The following is a 20,085-nucleotide window of genomic DNA, read 5'->3' on the forward strand; positions in this document are numbered from 1 at the left end:
CACTGCTAGCATCACTCCTAAGTGTGCTCTGTTGCTTTTTTACTTCTTCCGACTGTCTGGCCATATCTATGGCTTTTTGCAAAGTCAAATTTCCGTCCATCTGCAGTCGTTCGGTAAGTCTGGTGTCTGCAAGCCCCACTACAATCCTATCTCGTATGAGTTCATCATGCAAGTCCCCGTATTGACAGTGCTCTGCTAGAGCATGCAGGGCAGTGACAAATGCTTCGACAGTCTCATTTGGCTCTTGTTTTCGCATATTGAAGCATGCGCGTTCAAACACAATGTTCTTTTTCACAACAAAAAAATCCCCGAATCCTTTTTTTACTTTGTCATACTCTTTCTTGTCAGCATCACTCAGCTTTAGCCCTCTCAATACATCGTCGGCTTCATCCCCCATACAATATATCAGAGTGTTAACCTGATTCTCCTCGGAGTTCGAGGCCAAGTTGCTCGCTTGCCGAAATCTCTCGAACCTCCGGATCCATTTTGTCCATTCGAGCGGTTTGCCGAAATCGAAGGGCTCCGGTGGCTGGATGTTAAATGTAGCAGTGGGTGCGCTAGCCGCCATGCTCACTTCCCTTTGCTGCACGTTAACGTTTTCCTCACGTTGTTCTGTCATAACGTCCACCAATGTCTCTCCCTCCGTCTCTGTCGCCGTGGGCCGAGTTCTGTTTCAATTTTACTTTCCCGTCATAAACACAGCACTTCTGACACCATGTCGTATCTCCTGTTTAAGGAGAATAATTCAGCGCGGACCAACTGTGTCTTGACGTTATTATCCACTTTATTGAACAGCCTTCTCAGACGTAACACGTCCAACCCCGTGATCCCCCACACACAATCCTATTGGTCTACTGTACTTTCTGTAACGTAACCTGCGTAAAGCATTAACCCTTAATGCACTGTATTCAGACACACCACATGATGTACGTTGAAACAGACAGAAACTAACCTCGATCCAAAAGTGCGAATTGGGGTGCCGTTAGCCGCGTCCAGCGATAGTCCACCAGGAAACGCCGTCCAGAGAACTCATCCATGATGAAAAGCAGCTTGTCCAAACTGCCGGCACACACAGATGCTAGCAAGCGCTGGCTCTGTCGTTTCCCTGACGCACGAACGAATATGGAGGGATGCAGCGCTTCGCCTTCACTCCGAACCGGCGATGGTAGAAGCAGAGAATGTCATCCATCCGTCGCTCCGTAACCGCAGCCACAGCATCGACAGGCTTTGACTCTCCTTGAGTCACACCTAATAGAAGTGCATTCATACTGTAGTGCCTGGAAGCCAACAAAATCTGGTCTGCTTCTTCAGCCACGGAGCGATAATCTTTTGTCTGGATTAGCGGGGAGCTGGCCAGCGTGGTGCAAACAGGTGGAAGGTTAGAGCAGAAACAGATGTGCAAAAAGGAAGCAAACATCTCCTGAGCCAAGTAATGCCAGCATGTTCTCTGACAGCACGGAGGGCTTGCGATCCCCGAACGCCATTCAGAGAGAGTAAGCGATTGGCCCGCTCCATGTCTGACAGTTGGTAGAGCCGAAGCAGATTCTCTTTGAGTGCGCTGTACTTGTTAAAGCTTGGTGGGTTCCTCAGCAGACCCATCGGACGGTGGGTGGAAACGGAATCCAACGCAGCAACTACATGGAAGTACTCGGTCTCATCTGTGGTTATCCCACGGAGATGGAACTGGGCTTCCAGATGCTGGAGCCATGGATCTTGCTGCCAGAACTCTGGAAGCTTGATAATGGCAGCAAAAACAGAAGCGGCGGTTGGAGTAAGGGCCGCCTGGCAAGAAACTGGGTCCGAAAGCACAACTGGCAGAGAAGCGACGGCAGTTTCTGGTGAGTTCTCGTTAAAAAACATGTTCAGGTGTTCGCAGATGTTCAGGATCACCAATGTGGAAGTCAGCAGAAAAAGAAGAAAAAGTAATTTGAGTCTTGGTTTATTCTCAATGTCTTCCAATATAAACATAAAAACGAATGAAGTACAACCGTTGGTGTTTTCTCTTCTCACCTTCACAATAAAAGTACCGTATTTTTCGGACTATAAGGCGCACCGGATTATAAGACGCAGTATCAGTGAACGGATCTATCTTCATATATGAGACGCATTGGATTATAAGGCGCATAAAGCGAAACAAAATACGGTAGTCGGATAGGTCAGACTTTATTCAAATCATTAACAATAACTGTCAATATTACACAAAAAAGTACACTCACTTTTTCAATCATTCATCTTCTACAAATCCATCAAATTCCTCCTCTTCGGTGTCGGAATTTAACAGTTGGGCGATAGCGGCATCAAGCAAGCCCGGATCCCTCTCGTCATCATCCGATTCATGATCGGATGATGACGATTGCTGTTGCTTTGCTGTTCATTGATGACTGAAGCACTGTACGTATCAGGAAAAGTGGTTTGCCACCCCAAAACAAGTCTGTCTAGACAGCATAGAAAGCTGACTCCACGAGGTTTCTGACCAGCAGCAATTATGCTTCGACAATCAAGAGGAGTGGCTTCATCGCTTACCAAAGTCATAATAAAGCATATGGTACACTGGTCATACATAAGGTGCACCGGAATATAAGGTGCAGTGCCGATTTATATAGGGATTTTATGTGCGCCTTATAGTTTGAAAAATATGATACACATTCGGGTGTGAAATATATACATTGTATCCACTACAAATTCACAATTATACAATTCAGTTCACGACAAATAAATCAAGCAACAATTAAGGATCCGTCCTGGGACGAACCGCCACGCCACAGCAGACGTATGGGGATATCCAAATGCAAGCTGAGGGCTCAGCAATCTGTGTGGTGGTTAGGCCTGAATACCCAAATCACAAAAGTTGTGGGCCAGTGTGAGACATGTGTTAAGTACCAACAGCTACACCCAGAGCCAATGATACCCTCAGAGCTGCCTAAGTGGCCTTGGCAGAAAGTTGGGGCAGATATGTTTTACTGGGAAAATGACTCTTATTTAGTAGTAGTAGACTACTATTCAAGATACATTGAAATAATGAAGACATCTATAACCACATCAGCAGGAATTATTAGTGGCTTGAAATCTATTTTTGCTAGACATGGGGTGCCTGAAATACTGATAACAGATAATGGACCTCAGTTTTCCTCTAGCTCTTTCTCCTCTTTTGCCACAGACTATGACTTCAGACATGTCACCAGTAGTCCATACTTCGCTCAGAGTAACGGAGAGGCAGAGAGGGCGGTAAAAACAGTGAAAAGCCTCTTGAAGAAGAACACCGACCCATACAAGGCCCTGTTGGCATACAGGGTCACGCCGCTGAATCAAGGCCCTTCACCAGCTGAGCTCCTGATGGGCAGAAGGCTGCGATCACCCTTGCCACTCTCACCCAGTCAACTTAAACCACAGTGGCCAAACCAAAAGAAATTTGCAGAACAGGACAAAGAGTTAAAACCGGCACAGACATTGGCCTACAACAAAAGACATAGAGTGGGGGTCAGGCCAGAGCTAAAAGCAGGTCAGCGCGTCTGGATTACAAACACCCAGGAGACAGCTACTGTGCTGAGAGAAACAGACACTCCTCGTTCCTATGTCGTGGAGATTGATTCAGAAGAGGTGAGGAGAAACAAGGCACATCTCAGACCCTTACCAGACATTCAAAGACCAGCAGCACCAGACATTCAAAGCCCTACAGAGAATGTGGGAGACACAGAACAAATTACAGCAGCACCAGAAGTGAGGGTGGAGGAGAATGTGAAAAGGGTTCATCCAAGGAGGGAGGTGAAGGCACCAGCATGGCTCAAAGATTATGTCCAATAAGGCAGAACATTTTCAGAACATTTAAAACCTGTTTCAAATGTTATTGTTATTATGTATGTTATTTTCAGTATGTTATTTTCAGTATTCAGTAGACAGACTGTATGCTTTTAGTTAGGTAGTCCATGTTTTGTTTAAAATTTTATCACTACTTTGGGGAAGGGGAGATGTGGTGGGTTATGGTCCTCGGGGTGTTCCGTACCAGAGGCGGGTTATGTACATGTATGGTTTCCGGTAAAAGGGGTTTTGGTTTTCAGTAAAATATGCCTGCCGGCTAAAGACAAACTGTTGTCAGAGTCCTCAATTAATGGTCTACAAATTACTACAAACAGAAGCTGAGCTAACAAACATTAAGTGTGGGAAGCTTCTTACCACGAGGAGGGTCAATCGACTAGAGTATATTTAACCGCACCATTCGAACATGCATTAGTGTGCGGTTGTTATACAGAAAATAGAAATAAGCTCAATAAAGAGATTAAGCCTGCCTTACCTAGCGTGCAGCGCCAGCAAACGCCAAGGTCTGAACTGGAAGGAATACAACGTGATGTCAACCAGGTGAGGGAGGGCCCTTAATATACCGACAGCCAGCGCCGCAACCAATTAGATTCAGGCATTTGTGTGGTGCATTTCAAGCCTACAGGGCATACTGCCACATTAGGATCACAACTCTGCTTTTAACAGATGATGTGGTCCTATTGGCTCCATCTGGTTGTGATCTACAGCTGGAGTGGTCTGCAGCCAAGTGCGAAGTGGCCAGGATTCCCCTATAGCAGCTGGCCCAAGTGGGTGGAGAGAGGGAAGTCTGGGCCTCCCTTCTTAGGCTTCTACCCCGACCCCAGATAAGCAGAAGTTGATAGCTGGATGGATTGGTGGACATTCTGATAAGTGAAACCAGTCAAATGCACTGTTCATATGTCACTCATTCTTAAAGGATTTTATCTTCAAAAATCAAAAGGAAAAATAATGTTAAGGATAAATTCAAACTTTTTAAGATGTTCAAAATCTCGGCTAGCCTTCATAGCTGGGCTGAACCTCGGTATTACCAAATGCACTATGGCTAATATTCGCTGTCCACCAGCGAAATGTCCACCATTTCGCTGGTGGAGATAAATAGAGTATAGTAATATTCTATTCACAAAAATTAAACAATATTTTCATCTTACTTGTGAGAAGTTATCCTCCAAGCCCTCACGTCAATTTGAACAAAAATACCCCACAGTGCTGAAGCATCTTCTGCTGTTTTGGTTTAGCCAAGTAGAGCAAATACATCTTGCTGCAGGTAACAGTAAGGGGCGAGGCCAGACCACATGGCAGACCAATACCATATTTGAAAATGGGAAGCTTCCACTCCGGAAATGAAGGGGGCGCTATTTCCTATATTATCTGTGGTCTCCTGTTTATATTTTCTTTTGAAATCTGTGATATCTTCACCTTTAGGAAGGAGTTCCACTTTCAGCATGTATTCGAACTTCTCTCTTTTATTTACTTCAGCGCAGCTCACAGTTCTTAACAAATTCTATAGCTTTCTATGTTTTTCTAATTCTGCTCCTTAGTTGCATCTTCTTGAGTCTAGTACTGCCTCTAGTGTCATGGGGGTGGTAACACAACTATCATAAATGTATCACAATACCACAAAGTCTTTATTATTTATTATTAATTCCGGCATTACTCGCACCGTAAAAGATAAATTCTCTAATAAAACACCATACTTTTTTCCATTTTCTTAAGGATGTAGAGCTGATTAAATGAATCCCCTGAAAGTGGGATCAGTTTCACTCGATGACCAACCTGTTGAAACTGTGACAAATTTTAAATACCTTGGGTCATTCCTGAACAGTCAGCTCAACGTTGCTGAAAACACTCACTATATTTTTAAGAAATGTTCTCAAAGACACTATCTTTTAATACGACTTAGGCTACGATCACTCTACAGGTTACAGTGACCCAATTCCGATTTTTTTTCATAACGGGAATTTTTTGCCATGGCCATTCACACTTCCAAATATATGTGACTTGTATGTGATCTCCATTGTGAACTGTAAACAACCTGAAAGTGTCCCGCATGCGCAGTAGAGGGCAAAATAACATCACACATAGAGAGCGTGCTCAGTGTTTTACCAACCGCCATAAAAAAGAAGCAGTGCTCAGTGTTTGCAGAAGTAATCACGGATGCTAAAGGTGGAGCATATCTTGCGATTTTGAAGTTGTTGTCTGACCAGCATATTTACAACTTAATTCCTGTTATTGTCTACCATAGTTGTTGTTTTCCTTTCTGCTTGGGTTCGAAATATTGACATTTGTCGAGTATCAATGACATTCCAGTCGGATGAATGCAACCTTGACATTAGGTCACATTTGTATCGTATCTACATGTTGGATGTCTAAGTGGCCTCTGTTGCATTAGAAAAAAATCAGTTCAGACTGTCATGAAAAGATCAGATACAGGTTGCATTACGGCAAAAAAATCGGAATTGGGTCACTTCAGGCTGTAGTGTGAACGCAGTCTTTACAGGGCTATCTCGGGGATAGCCTATTAGAGCTTTTGTACAAGACAATTATTGAGAGTTTTAATTTTTCATCTCCTCTGTTGGTTAGTCACATGAACTGAAGACTAATAGACAAACAATATGACTCTACCAACAAAAAGGCTCTCAGAACAAGATATCCTCATGAGAGCAATAGTAGGCACAATTCATTTCGAATGTCAACCTTTGTGAATATGAAAAATATTCTGATTATCAGAAAGTACAAAATACTGGGAGAAAGTATTTATTCATAGGAAAAATCAGCTAAATATTCTAAACTTTATTCTGTGTTTTTTTTATTAGCAGACAATGACTTGGATAAGGGATGGAAAAACAGACTCATTCCTCATCGATTTGAACTGCTGATTGCTTCAAGCCTCATCTTGATGATATTTCTTGTTCTCGGGATTGGCCTAGGAGGTAAGGAGCACAGCTTTGTGTTACCTCTGTGGAGCTGGCAATGACTGAGACAACCACAAGATCCTGATGCACAGTTGTTGTACAGAAGGTTTTTTTTTCTGTTCCAGGGTTATCATCAGTTCATTACAGTGTTGTGAATAACTTTTTGACACCTTCTTGATTTCCTTTTTTTGCAGGCTTGTCACACTTCAGTGTTTTGGTACATCAAACCAATTATATTAGTCAGAGAAACACAAGTAAACACAAAATGCAGTTTTTAAATGACAGTGTTTATTAAAGGAGGAAATAACAGGTTAGGCAACTGTAATCAAGCGTTTGCAATGAGACCTACAGTGCTGTGGAGGAATTGTGGCCCACTCATCTAGGCAAAACTGTTCTAGTTCTAAGGGTTTTTGAGAATGAAGTGTCTTTTTAATCTCAATAGGATTCATGTTGGGACTTTGGGTTGGCCAGTCCAAAGTCTTAATTTTATTTTTCTTTAGTTATTCATAGGTGGAATTGCTGGTGTTTGTAATTATTGGCCTGCTGCAAAATCCAAGTGCATCTCAGATTGAGGTCAGATACAGATTAATAGACATTCTCCTTTTGGGATTATTTGAGAAAAATAGAAAAAACTGTGATGATGTACTTCCAGCGAATAAATGTGGACTGCCATTATTTATATGGCAAAACAACTTGCCAGCCACAATGCGCTCTTGGTACAGTATTGATAACAATTGTATAAAACAGCAAAATGCCCATTAGTTGTTGTGTGGTTCTAGATCAGTGTTCCTCAAACATTTTCCGACTGAGGACCACTTAACCCATTTAATAAACATTCACAGACCACCTAACTGGTCCTGGGTTGTTTTGAGGTTTGTTTATTATTCTATGTTTCATAGTCTCCTTTTTTTAATTAGATCAGTTGTGTTCCTATTTTTCTTTTGTACAGTCCTTTCTTGATGATTCTACTTTATTTATTGTGTCTGGTTATTCTTAATTATTCTAGTTTAATTATGTTTCCTGTTTAGTTATGCTTTAGTGTTAGATTCATATTTCATAGTCCCCTATGTGGTCTCCCTCGCCCCCTCAGCACTCTCTCTCTCTTTCTGTCTCCTCAGTCTGCATTCTGCTGTCTCCCCTCACACCTGAAGCCAGTTTCAGCCATCCTTTTCTTGTTCAGTAGTCACCCTCCTCAGTATACCTCATTTCCTCCTCTGGCTTCCTTTATTCACTGTGATATTTATTAGTTTTCAGTTTTATCACTAGAGAACATTCAATATGATCCACGTATGCATTTTGGGTCCACCAACAAACACCTCATGATGCCAACTAGAAATTGCCCCACTGAACACATATTAATATACAACCTGAAATGAAAATATTAGTTCCTTAGCTCACTTATTGTTGTCTTCTTTGTTCATGCTAATAAGAAGACTGGGGCTGTTTTGTAAATGTGACTGACCATAATAAAATCATGAACAATCTACTCATTAATAACATTTTAGGGCTATTTGTAATTTAGAAGTATAATAAAAGAAAAGTAGCCTGGAGTTGCTTTGGTAGAAAAAGAAAATCCCTTTCTGGTCCAATAAATATACAAATTATCCATCCATTTCTATCAATTGTATTTATCTATTTTACTTTAACATTTTCCTTAAACATTTTAAATTAAATAAAAATAACAGCTGTTGACATGCTGTATTTTTAAGATAAGTCATGAAAACAAAGCTCTGTTTGAGACTTGAGTCCTACCATTCACAGTAAAGAGCTGTTCAAAAGAATTGAATCACTTGTGAATGCCCTTGTTGCTCTATACCTGAAATGTACTGTGTTCCATCAATAGTTATAGAATAATGTGAAACAACAGGGTTTCCCCTAGAAAACCTGCTGAGCCAGGTGGTCGGGGCGCCGAGACGGTCCATCGTGTTTTTGTTTTAAAAGATGTTAGTTAGACAGTAATAACAAAAATATTACTGTTAAGGGAAAACATCGCCAGTGAAATGATATTTAAACCCACAACTGGTCTTAAAACAACAAATCAAAAAATACATTTAAAATGAATATTAATTATTTGCACTTCTGTTTAATCCAAATTAAGTCAGCAGATCCATAAGGCCTCCCAGTGCCTCCAGGACCCCATAAATGCTAATATTTTAACACAGGCCACAGATATACAAATGTAACATTTGTTTGAAATTATCGATGCTGCTCAATTTGATTAAATGGTTTTAGCATAAGTTAAAAGATTTTAAATTGTTTAACATTTAAATGTAAGATTTTAAGGACCTGGCAAGTTTACTTTTAAAAAGTTCAAAGAGCAATATTCTGTCATGAAGTGGTGGTGTGGAGGTGGTGAGGCAGAACACTCTAGACCCAGGATGTAATAAATTAATGATTTTAATGATGAATGTCCAGAATAACACAGTCCAACATAGTCCAAAAACACCGGGCAGCACGGCCGAGTGGAAGCTAGGGCTCGATGCCGGTAGCAATCGGTTACACTAAGGACTAGATGACAAACTGGGCACACAGACGAAAGAGGCAATACGAAATGACAGCTTAGACAAGGACCCGACAAAGACGCAGAGACACAGGTGACACTAAATACACAGGAGGTAATCAGGGAATGAGACACACCTGGGAACTAATCAAGGGGAGACAGGACAACACGGAGACTCAGACACAGAGACCTCGAAATAAATGCACAGAAAAACACAGATCACGACAGTACCCCTCCCTCAAGGGCGGCTACCAGATGCCCCCCCCCCCAAAAAATGTTCAAGAAACAAAATCACAACAAGGGTGGGCGGAGGGGCGCTGGACGGGGGGCCTGAGTTCAAAACAACAAAAAACAACCCAACAGGGTGGGCAGAGACGCAGAAAGGAGCCAAGAGTCTAAAAACAACAGAAAACAACCCATCAGGGTGGGCGGAGACGCAGGAGAAGGAACCCGCGGGGAAGGTCCGGCGGGCATCCACAGGGCCGAAGGTGGGAACCACGAGGGAGGTCCGGGGGACGTCCGCGGAGGCAGGAACCACGGGGGAAGGTCCGGGGGATGTCTGCGGCGCTGAGGGTGACGGCGAGGAGCTTTAGGGGCCTCCCGAAAGCAGCGATGAGGAGTCTCGGGGGCCGCACGGAGGCGGCGACGAGGAGTCTCGAGAGGAGCACAAGGAGGCGAGGTCTCGGGAGGAGCACTAAGAGGCGGGGTCTCGAGAGGAGCTCTAGGGAGCTTGGGTGGAGCACGAGGGGGGGACAAAGGGTTTGTAGGGGGCGATGAGTAAACACTAGAGTGCGACAAGGGACCACTGAAAATACTAGGGAACGAGGAGGGAGCACAAGGAAACTCTGAGGAGGGACTAGGAATCAACGAGGAAACACTGGGAGGGGACACAGAGGCAACACTAAGAAGCTCAGAGGGGGCACTAGGAAGCTCTGGGGACTCAGGGGAGATGCTAGGGAGCTCGGAAGAAGCACTGGGAAACAACGAGGGAACAAAAGACCCACTAACTGGGGCCGATAACCCACTAACTGAGGCTGATAACCCACTAACCGGGGCCGCCTGTCGGGCTGGAGCAGTCTCTTGAGCGGTGGCATGAGGCTCGGGAAAGCCGGCAGGTGCGCCGGCTGGAACGGGCTCAGGTGCGCCGGCTGGAACGGGCACAGGTGCGCCGGCTGGAACGGGCACAGATGCGCCGGCTGGAACGGGCTGAGGTGTGCCGGCTGGAACGGGCTGAGGTGCGCCTGCTGGAACGGGCACAGGTGCGCTGGCTGGAACGGGCTGAGGTGCGCCGGCTGGATGAGCCTCTCCTCTCCTCCCCCTGCCCTAGCGGTACAATGACCCCTCTTCTCCTTTGCCCCCCCAGCGGTACGATGACCCCCTCTCCTTGCCCCCCGTCCCAGCGGTACGATGACCCCCCTAGCAATACGATGACCACACTCTAGTGGTATGGTAAACCCCCTCTCCTTCTACTTCGCCCCCACCCCTCCATCAACCAAAGGTATCCCCCTCCTTTTGTTGCTGGAACTTTATGGGACAAGTTTTTCAGATCTCTGCACGGCTGCACGCATTAACTCTGGCTGACTAATCAGGCAAAGCATTTGGTGTGGTTTGATGCGTCGTGTAAGCGGAAAAATAATATTACTAATAATAACAAAATAATATAAAACCAGCATGATGCGTGACTACGAGGCGAGTGCGAAAGCTTCTTACTGGGCTAAACCTGCATGATGAGGTTAGCGCTGGTTCGTTAACCACTAACGCTCCGGCCAACCGGGAACACAGACATAAACTTTACAGGAGAAGACAGAGCCACATGCTGGGCAGCGTCTTGAGATGTAAACACCGCACAGAAAGATAAATTATTCTCACAACTCCCTCAACCCGCACCTCTGAAAACGCGACTACAAGTTATTCCTGCGGTTCACATGGAGCTGCACAAACAGAGCTAACGTGATGGGTTTTAAACTCTTACCTTGAGGTACAGTTCTCCAAAGAAAAATAATTCCTCATGGGGGTTTCATGTACATATCCATAGAGGTGAGCCTGTGTCCAGTTTGAGTGAAAGCAGGCACAAAATCTGGGCTGAGGTAAACTTGAAACTGCGGCAGAGCACGAGGCAACATGCAGAGAGGGGCCAGCTGTGTGATTGTTCCGCTCTCCGGCTTTAAATAAATCAACTATAAAACTATCTTTTAGGAATAAATTTGCTCCGCTAGTGAAATGCTCAGAGCAAGAAAGACCCTTGCAATCTGGTTTAAAAAATTTTTAATTTAGTGATTTTTTTCTTCTTTTTAAAATTTTTCTAAAAACAAAAACAACATTAGGGTGGCAGGTGGAATGGCACTAAAGCATAGCAGGCTGCCAGGCTTATAATACACTGGGGGAAACCCTGAAACAGGTAAAAAAAAAAACAACACTTGTTTGCTGTTTTTGAGAACAGGCCATTGTTCTCAATTTTTAGATTGTATCACAGATTTTTTATTTGATAAGATCATTATGGTGGATGACTTAAACATTCTTATTAACACTGAGAGTGAATGCCTAAATGTACCCATTAATTCTATCTCAGACTCAATTTACTCAAATCATTTAATCCTGTCCAGTCTTGTTGTCATATGTTAGACCTTGTGCAGACATATGGAATTGGGTGTGAAGAGCTCATAGTACTTCTCCATAACCCTGTGTTGTCCAATCATTTTTACTAACTTTTCAGCTTATTTCATTTCAGTATTCCAAATCTGAGTAAAACTTTTACTATTGTAGATCTCCAAAGACAATGCTGTAAAAATCTTTTTAAAGAATCTGTCCTATGTTTACTTTCCTTAGAATCTCAGAGAAACACAGCAGAAGGCCGCAATTAAATCTGTAGTCCAGGGATCCTCAAATCCAGGCCTTGAGGCCGGTGTCCTGCAGATTTTAGAAGTGGCTCTGCTTCAAAACACCTGAGGAAAATAAGCATAATCCTAGGTTTCTTTTCAGTACAGTTGCCAAATTTACACATTTATTCATAGCTCTTTTGAATCTTCAATTCCTTCAGCTCTCCATAGTAATGACTTCATGGGATAAAATTGATTGTATTGGAAATAAAATTGTTGGAACCCTCCCTTGCTTCATCCTCATTAAGTGATATAGCACTAAATGTAACTATAGAATGTGATGTATGTGTGGACTGTTTTGAATCAGTTTAGCTTTCTGTCCCAACCAACTTCTTTAAATAAGTGTTCCCTTTGATTACTGCCCCATTTTAGACATGGTTAATCTATCCTTAGTAAATGGACACCATCCACAGACTGTAATTAAACATTTACTTAAGAAACCATCTCTCAATCAAGATGACTTAGCACATTACAAAGCTATATCTAATTGTCCAATCGAGTGTCATGATAAAAGGATGGAGAGCTTACTCATTCACAAGCAAAGATGGCATGAGCAAATATTCCAACAATTTAACAACAATATCTCTCAATGAGTAATTGGAAGGAATTAAGAGATTTCATCGTCTATAGTCCACATTATCATCAAAAGATTCAGAGAATCTGGAGAAACCTCTGCAATTAAGCCACAAGGCCCAAAACAAACACTGAATACCCGTGACCTTCAATCCCACAGGTGACACTGCATCAAAAACCGACATTTTTTAACAGAATACAACAGGAGCACTTTAGAAAACCACCATCAGTGAACACAGTTCATCGCTACATCTACAATGTTGCTCTGTAGTAAAAGAGTGCGGCCTGCCTGTCTGCAGTTTAGAAGCGTACTGAGTGTAGACCAGTGGTGCCCAAAGTCGGTCCTCGAGGGCCGGCATCCTGCACGTTTTAGTTCTCTCCCTGGTAGTACTAACAACCTTTTCAGCATGTCAGTGTTCTTCTTAGGCCTTCTAATGAGCCATCATTTGATCCAGGTGTGCCTCGAGGACCGATTTTGGGCACCCCTGGTGTAGACCAATCAAAGTAGATGATTGTAGATTTCAGGAGAAACAAAGTTAAATCAAACCCTATTTCCATCAGATCCTTTCTTCCAATAGCCATCACTATCTACAATAACTGTTTTTTTTGTTGTTGTTGTTAATTTGAGTTACAACAATATTTAATTTCCCTTTAGGATCAATAAAGTATTTTTTTAAATTTAAATTTCAATTGAACTGAAAATAAGTGGCACATTATGTACTCACAACTAAGGAGAATGTAGAGAGATCAATCAATCTAATGGCCATGTTTTTGGACTGTGAGAAGAAGCCGGAGTAACCAGAGAAAACTCACTTTTGTTGCCGGTGGTTTAGACATTAATGGCTGTATATAGAGTTATTTTGAGGGAAGAATAAATTTACACTGTTGTATAAGCTGCACACAGACTACTTTTCATTGTACCAAGTGTCATTTTGTTAGATATGCACTGAACAAAAATATAAACACCCCAGGTCAAATATGAGAGTTTTATGAACATTTGGGTTATGCAATATATATAGAAACTCAAAATATATTTTCAGTAATTACTGATCTTCATATCAGCATTGATAACATCGGGGTATGAACAATTGTAGTGAATTGACAGTCCTTTGAGCATGATAGGAGTGTTAAGGAAATAAATAAGTTTTACCTAAGATGGGATGTTGAGTCAATCAAGAATGAATCTAAATTCATTTTGATTATTATTTTCTTAAAAAATTAAGCAAATAATATGAGCAATAACTCCCCTGACTAGTCCAGGGAAGTGAATAAAAGATAAAAGTACATCTCTTGTAATATCCACCATCCCTCTTACAGAGATGGGAGCAAAAGGGAGTATCCCACCAGTTTCAGTTTACTTCACAACTCTGGTATTTGCACCTAAAGAAGTAAATTGGTTAAATTATGACAGCAATACCTGGTGGGCACATTTATGGGCCAGCCCATAAATAGGCATCTTTGTTTGCAGTGTCTGACAGGCTTATGTGTCAAACACTTCCATGCTCTGTTCTGAGGCTGCTCTTAGAGGGGCATTGTACCCTCAGATCCTCTGAGATCTAGTAGTCACAATATTAGCTCTACAAGCACACTTTCTGGGACAGATAATCAGCCTAAAACACAATAATATCTAACCCTTTTTAATGTGTAGTATTAGTTCACGTGGCTACATATGTACTGGTATATGTGTTTTGTCAGTGAGTATATGCATAGGATCATTGTCTTAAAACTTCTTGTGTGTCATATATTTTGAACAAATACTTAGATATGTTGAGGATAAGCAAAAGAAATGATAATCCATTATTATCAAATTTAACAAACACTACACTGCACACATTTTTCGTCTTCTCTTCATCTGCAGTGGGTCTAAGCTGTGTGGGAAAGTTTCGCTGCGGTTTATCATCCCAGTGTGTCAGTACTATGGCTCAGTGTGATGGAACAATGGATTGTGAAAACCATGAAGATGAGCTTGGTTGTGGTGAGATTCACTGGTATCAAGACACATTTCCTGTCTCTGCAGCTGAAACCAGATTTACATGCTGTATTTTATTTCCTTCACTGTCTGGTGTAAAATCAGACCAAACATTTTCTATTTTAGATAAGCAAGGATTACTAGCATAGCTTCCAAATTTTGAAGCCAATTAATGAGACTATTAGATGTTTTTTTAAAACTTTCTCCAAAGTTAAAATTTTACATAATTTGTTTAAGTATTTTGTACAACTGATTTTTTACCTGTATGACCTCAATCAAACTTTGTAGCTTTTTACAACAGTCCAATATACCTATTAGCACCCAAGGTTTGACATGCTAATGTCTTTAAATGTTCAGTTAATATTCACATATCTCATATGTTCCTTCTTCATGATCCCATCCATTTGTGAACTGCATAGATCATACATGCACATACCTACTCTAAATTTAGTTTAAGAAAATCCAACAGTATTAGATGGTATTGAGTCAAAATTCCCTTATACTGAGCATTCATGCACTCCTATTTGCCAACATTTTCCTGTCCCTCATGCAGAATAGTCATGAAAATGCAGAATGAAATAAGAAGGGAATTTATTTACAATAAATTATAAAAATATACACAATGAACTCCTGATAACTATAATATAAAGATTAATTTTGTAGAAAAAGGAGGAACTGAAGAAGCTAACTACATAGAAGTGGGGGTTTAGACTTGAAGGAATTGTGGGATCTTGATAGCAATGGTCAAGCTGGCAAAGTCAGAGGAATATTGTAGTGTGGACAGGTGCTACAATATTCCTCTGACTGCTATCCTTTCAACTGAGGTTGAAAGGATAGCAGTTAACCATGTTTAGTGTGCTACGAAGCAGAAAGCTGACGTCGTTGTTTCTCCCTACCCAATAGTCCACTATTGAGCACTATATGAGCGGAAATGAGTTCCGCTCATATGTTTCAAGATCGGCCCCAAAGTCCTAACATGTCTGGGAACATTATCACTGAGAGTGTAGCATATTTTTTCGAGATGTAAACAGGAAACCATGTTATTCACCCAGTACTTAAAAGAGGGAGGTGAGGCAGACTTCCACTCTGTGAGAATGACAACCATCCGAAAAGAGATAGCCTGTTGTACAGGCAAAGGAAGAGCGGAGCAAAAGTCAGATACCCCAAAGATGGCAATAAAATAGTCTGAAATTATCTGCTCTCTGTTATCACCTCAATAAAGACAAAAAATGTCAGACCAAAAAGCTGTTAAATCATGGGTCAAGGTGGGTTAGGCTTTTTTTTTTTCTGTGCGTGATCCGGCAGGGCTTTTTGTGTGGTTTTGGAAATTGACAGTCTGATGAGACCACCCCTTCTTTCCCACCTGTCCAACTGTGAAATTTTCTGTGCTCCTCCTGAGCGTCGCCCTAATGCAGGAAGGTTAAGTTAAAATTGAGATTTGTCTAAACAAATATATAGATAACATTTTACTAACTGTTCTGTTTGTGATCTGTCTATTCATTAGTTCGTCTGAGTGGCAGGAGCTCAGTTCTGCAGGTTCAAAAGAGAGGAGAATGGAGGACAGTGTGCTCTGAGGAATGGAACAACCAGCTAGGGATCTCTGCCTGCAAGCAACTGGGATACTCAAGGTTTTCTTGCTTTCTTCTTTATTAATATTAATTGCTAATTTTGATATGTGTTTCTCTTTTTCTGCTTAGAGTTAGTTTAATATTTTAATTGGAAGCTTTAGCCTGTTGTTCTGTTAAAGAAGAGTTAAGCTCCACAGAGTGAAGGCAGAAAATAGTTTATTTCAGTTAACTTAAGATGACTTGACATGAACAAAGACATTAGAATCAATGAACGATTAAACACAAGATCAACAAGTTGAATATTTAATATAGATCTCAAAGATCAATATACCACTGTTAAAGGTGCTGAATGGTGGTGTCTCATTAGCATGCACTGTAACTGTTGGAAAAACGGTTAATTTTATTATAACATTTATTTCATTCATATCTCACAAAGTGGTTAAAATTTAAATATAACCACATTGTTTTGCTGCTATTGCTATTATTATAGTTGTCACATGAGTGTGTAAGTGTGGAAAAGGTACTTTGTGGGGCAGATTGAAAAGGTAGCAGAAGAGAAACAGCCCAGAAAGCATGGGCATTCTGCATGCTTTACAAGGCGCGAATGGTAATGTTGTATAGCATGTACAACATCGGCAACAGCTCAGGATAGAATGTAAACAGCTGCCAAAATAACACTGGTGAACTCTCTTGGTATGGACGGAAACTTACTGCCAAGAGTTCAATGTCTGGACTGCAGAGACGACACTTCACACTAACATGTCCTGGGTGATACCATCTGTTGTTCACAAAACTGTTAATGCGTCTCCTTTTCTTTTCCTGCTGCTCTTTAAATATCTGTCTGCTTGAATAGTCAGGAAGCCTGACAGAAACATGTTGGAGTCAGGGATACAATCCTGCAGCCATGCCTCAGTAACACATTATGCTGCATTCGTTACCTTGCTGAATCCTTGTCAGGCCTTGAAGTTCATCCATCTTGTTATCCAACAATGTCATGTTGGCCATTACGACGTGAGATTGTAGAGAGGGTTTGAACTTCCTCCTTCTCTCTCTCCTTTTTGCTCCAGCTCTGCATCCACAGCGCCTCCTTTCAACTCCTCTGGGATTTCTGGCTTTCAGCTTTTCTGATGTTGATCAGCTGCTCCCTGATCAACATGTTTATGCATCATAACAAAATAGCAAAAATACAAAAATATTGCCAAAAATCAGTCCAACCACACAGAATACAAAACAAGAAGAAGTAGCCAACCAGAAAAGCTATTTTCCTACAAAAAAAAACAGGAATGAATATTTGAAAAACAAAAAAATCACAAAGAAATTAGAGCTACTCCAACGTGCTGCCACCATAGCCTACTGAAAATTATTTTGGAAGGGGTATTTGATACTTGAGGAGGACCTAATTCCTGCTGTAGTAATCTACCTATGATTCAAATACTATTTAATGTGTAGTTTAGTTTAGTTTAGTTTTAGTTTTTTAGTTTTAGTTTTAGTTTAGTTTAGTTTATTTCAGACAAACCTTTCACCGACAGTGTAAACGACACAAAGTACATAATATATTTCTTTTAAAAAGAAAAAAACCCCCCAAAAAAAACACATCACATCGGTGATTATAAGTCTGAAAAGGAGTATGCTGAAGTATAACTTATGTAGTCATACCCCTTTTCCAGCTGTAATTTATCACAGTATTTTCAATGTCTGATATCCTTTCTGACAAGGAAATAATAAGTATAATAAGATTTCCTCAGCTAGATGAACATAGTGCATACACACACATACACATCTGTATACATGCATATATATATATATACAGTTAGGGCCAGAAATATTTGGACAGTGACACAAGTTTTGTTATTTTAGCTGTTTACAAAAACATGTTCGGAAATACAATTATATATATAATATGGGCTGAAAGTGCACACTCCCAGCTGCAATATGAGAGTTTCCACATCCAAATTGGAGAAAGGGTTTAGGAATCATAGCTCTGTAATGCATAGCCTCCTCTTTTTCAAGGGACCAAAAGTAATTGGACAATGGACTCTAAGGGCTGTAATTAACTCAGAAGGTGTCTCCCTCGTTAACCTGTAATCAATTAAGTAGTTAAAAGGTCTGGGGTTGATTCCAGGTGTGTGGTTTTGCATTTGGAAGCTGTTGCTATGACCAGACAACATGCGGTCAAAGGAACTCTCAATTGAGGTGAAGCAGAACATCCTGAGGCTGAAAAAAAAGAAAAAATCCATCAGAGAGATAGCAGACATGCTTGGAGTAGCAAAATCAACAGTCGGGTACATTCTGAGAAAAAAGGAATTCACTGGTGAGCTTGGGAACTCAAAAAGGCCTGGGCGTCCACGGAAGACAACCGTGGTGGATGATCGCCGCATACTTTATTTGGTGAAGAAGAACCCGTTCACAACATCAACTGAAGTCCAGAACACTCTCAGGGAAGTAGGTGTATCTGTCTCTAAGTCAACAGTAAAGAGAAGACTCCATGAAAGTAAATACAAAGGGTTCACATCTAGATGCAAACCATTCATCAATTCCAAAAATAGACAGGCCAGAGTTAAATTTGCCGAAAAACACCTCAAGAAGCCAGCCCAGTTCTGGAAAAGTATTCTATGGACAGATGAGACAAAGATCAACCTGTACCAGAATGATGGGAAGAAAAAAGTTTGGAGAAGAAAGGGAATGGCACATGATCCAAGGCACACCACATCCTCTGTAAAACATGGTGGAGGCAACGTGATGGCATGGGCATGCATGGCTTTCAATGGCACAGGGTCACTTGTGTTTATTGATGACATAACAGCAGACAAGAGTAGCTGGATGAATTCTGAAGTGTACCGGGATATACTTTCAGCCCAGATTCAGCCAAATGCTGCAAAGTTGATCGGACGGCGCTTCACAGTACAGATGGACAATGACCCCAAGCATACAGCCAAAGCTACCCAGGAGTTCATGAGTGCAAAAAAGTGGAACATTCTGCAATGGCCAAGTCAATCACCAGATCTTAACCCAATTGAGCATGCATTTCACTTTCTCAAATCCAGACTTCAGACGGAAAGACCCACAAACAAGCAAGACCTGAAGGCTGCGGCTGTAAAGGCCTGGCAAAGCATTAAGAAGGAGGAAACCCAGCGTTTGGTGATGTCCATGGGTTCCAGACTTAAGGCAGTGATTGCCTCCAAAGGATTCGCAACAAAATATTGAAAAAAAACTATTTTGTTTGGGTTCTGTTTATTTGTCCAATTACTTTTGAGCTCCTAAAATGTGGAGTGTTTGTAAAGAAATGTGTACAATTCCTACATTTTCTATCAGATATTTTTGTTCAACCCTTTAAATTAAACGTTACAATCTGCACTTGAATGCTATTGTAGAGGTTTCATTTCAAATCCAATGCGGTGGCATGCAGAGCCCAACTCGCGAAAATTGTGTTACTGTCCAAATATTTCTGGCCCTAACTGTATTTACATATACAAACATATATACGTACATACACCTATATACACACCCATCTGCTTATAGACAAAATACACTGTTATTTTCATACCTTTATATATTTACCCACACCTGCGCCGACATGCCACCTACTTGATGACATCATACCTAAAGTTTTAGTTCCCAACCAGGATTATCCCCCTTGTTCTTCCTTATAACTTTGAATAATAGCTGCCTTGAGACCTTTCTTAAAATGTCTCATACTTGGACTTTGCTTCAGCTCTTTAGAGAGTTTATTCCAGATCCTCACACCAACCCCCGAAATGCACAATGTTTTCATTGTTGTACGAGCCTTCAAAGTTCTGAAGTTAAGGTTTTCTCTATAGTCATATCCCCCCACTCTATCGGAAAATAATTGTTGAATCTTTTCTGGCAATATTTT

The 20,085-nt window shown here is 41.3% G+C and overlaps 1 protein-coding gene across 1 annotated transcript in view; it reads left to right on the plus strand.

Annotated features, from left to right (window-relative positions):
- Positions 1-20,085, plus strand: part of tmprss3a (transmembrane serine protease 3a) — an 85,683-nt gene that overhangs the window by 10,671 nt on the left and 54,927 nt on the right. The window contains exons 3-5 of the mRNA XM_028024279.1: positions 6,627-6,743; positions 14,533-14,649; positions 16,148-16,271. Coding sequence (XP_027880080.1) covers positions 6,627-6,743; positions 14,533-14,649; positions 16,148-16,271 — 358 coding nt within the window. The remainder of the gene's footprint in view (positions 1-6,626; positions 6,744-14,532; positions 14,650-16,147; positions 16,272-20,085) is intronic.

The sequence above is a fragment of the Xiphophorus couchianus genome, chromosome 7 (genome assembly GCF_001444195.1).
Source record: "Xiphophorus couchianus chromosome 7, X_couchianus-1.0, whole genome shotgun sequence".
Classification (NCBI taxonomy): domain Eukaryota; kingdom Metazoa; phylum Chordata; class Actinopteri; order Cyprinodontiformes; family Poeciliidae; genus Xiphophorus; species Xiphophorus couchianus.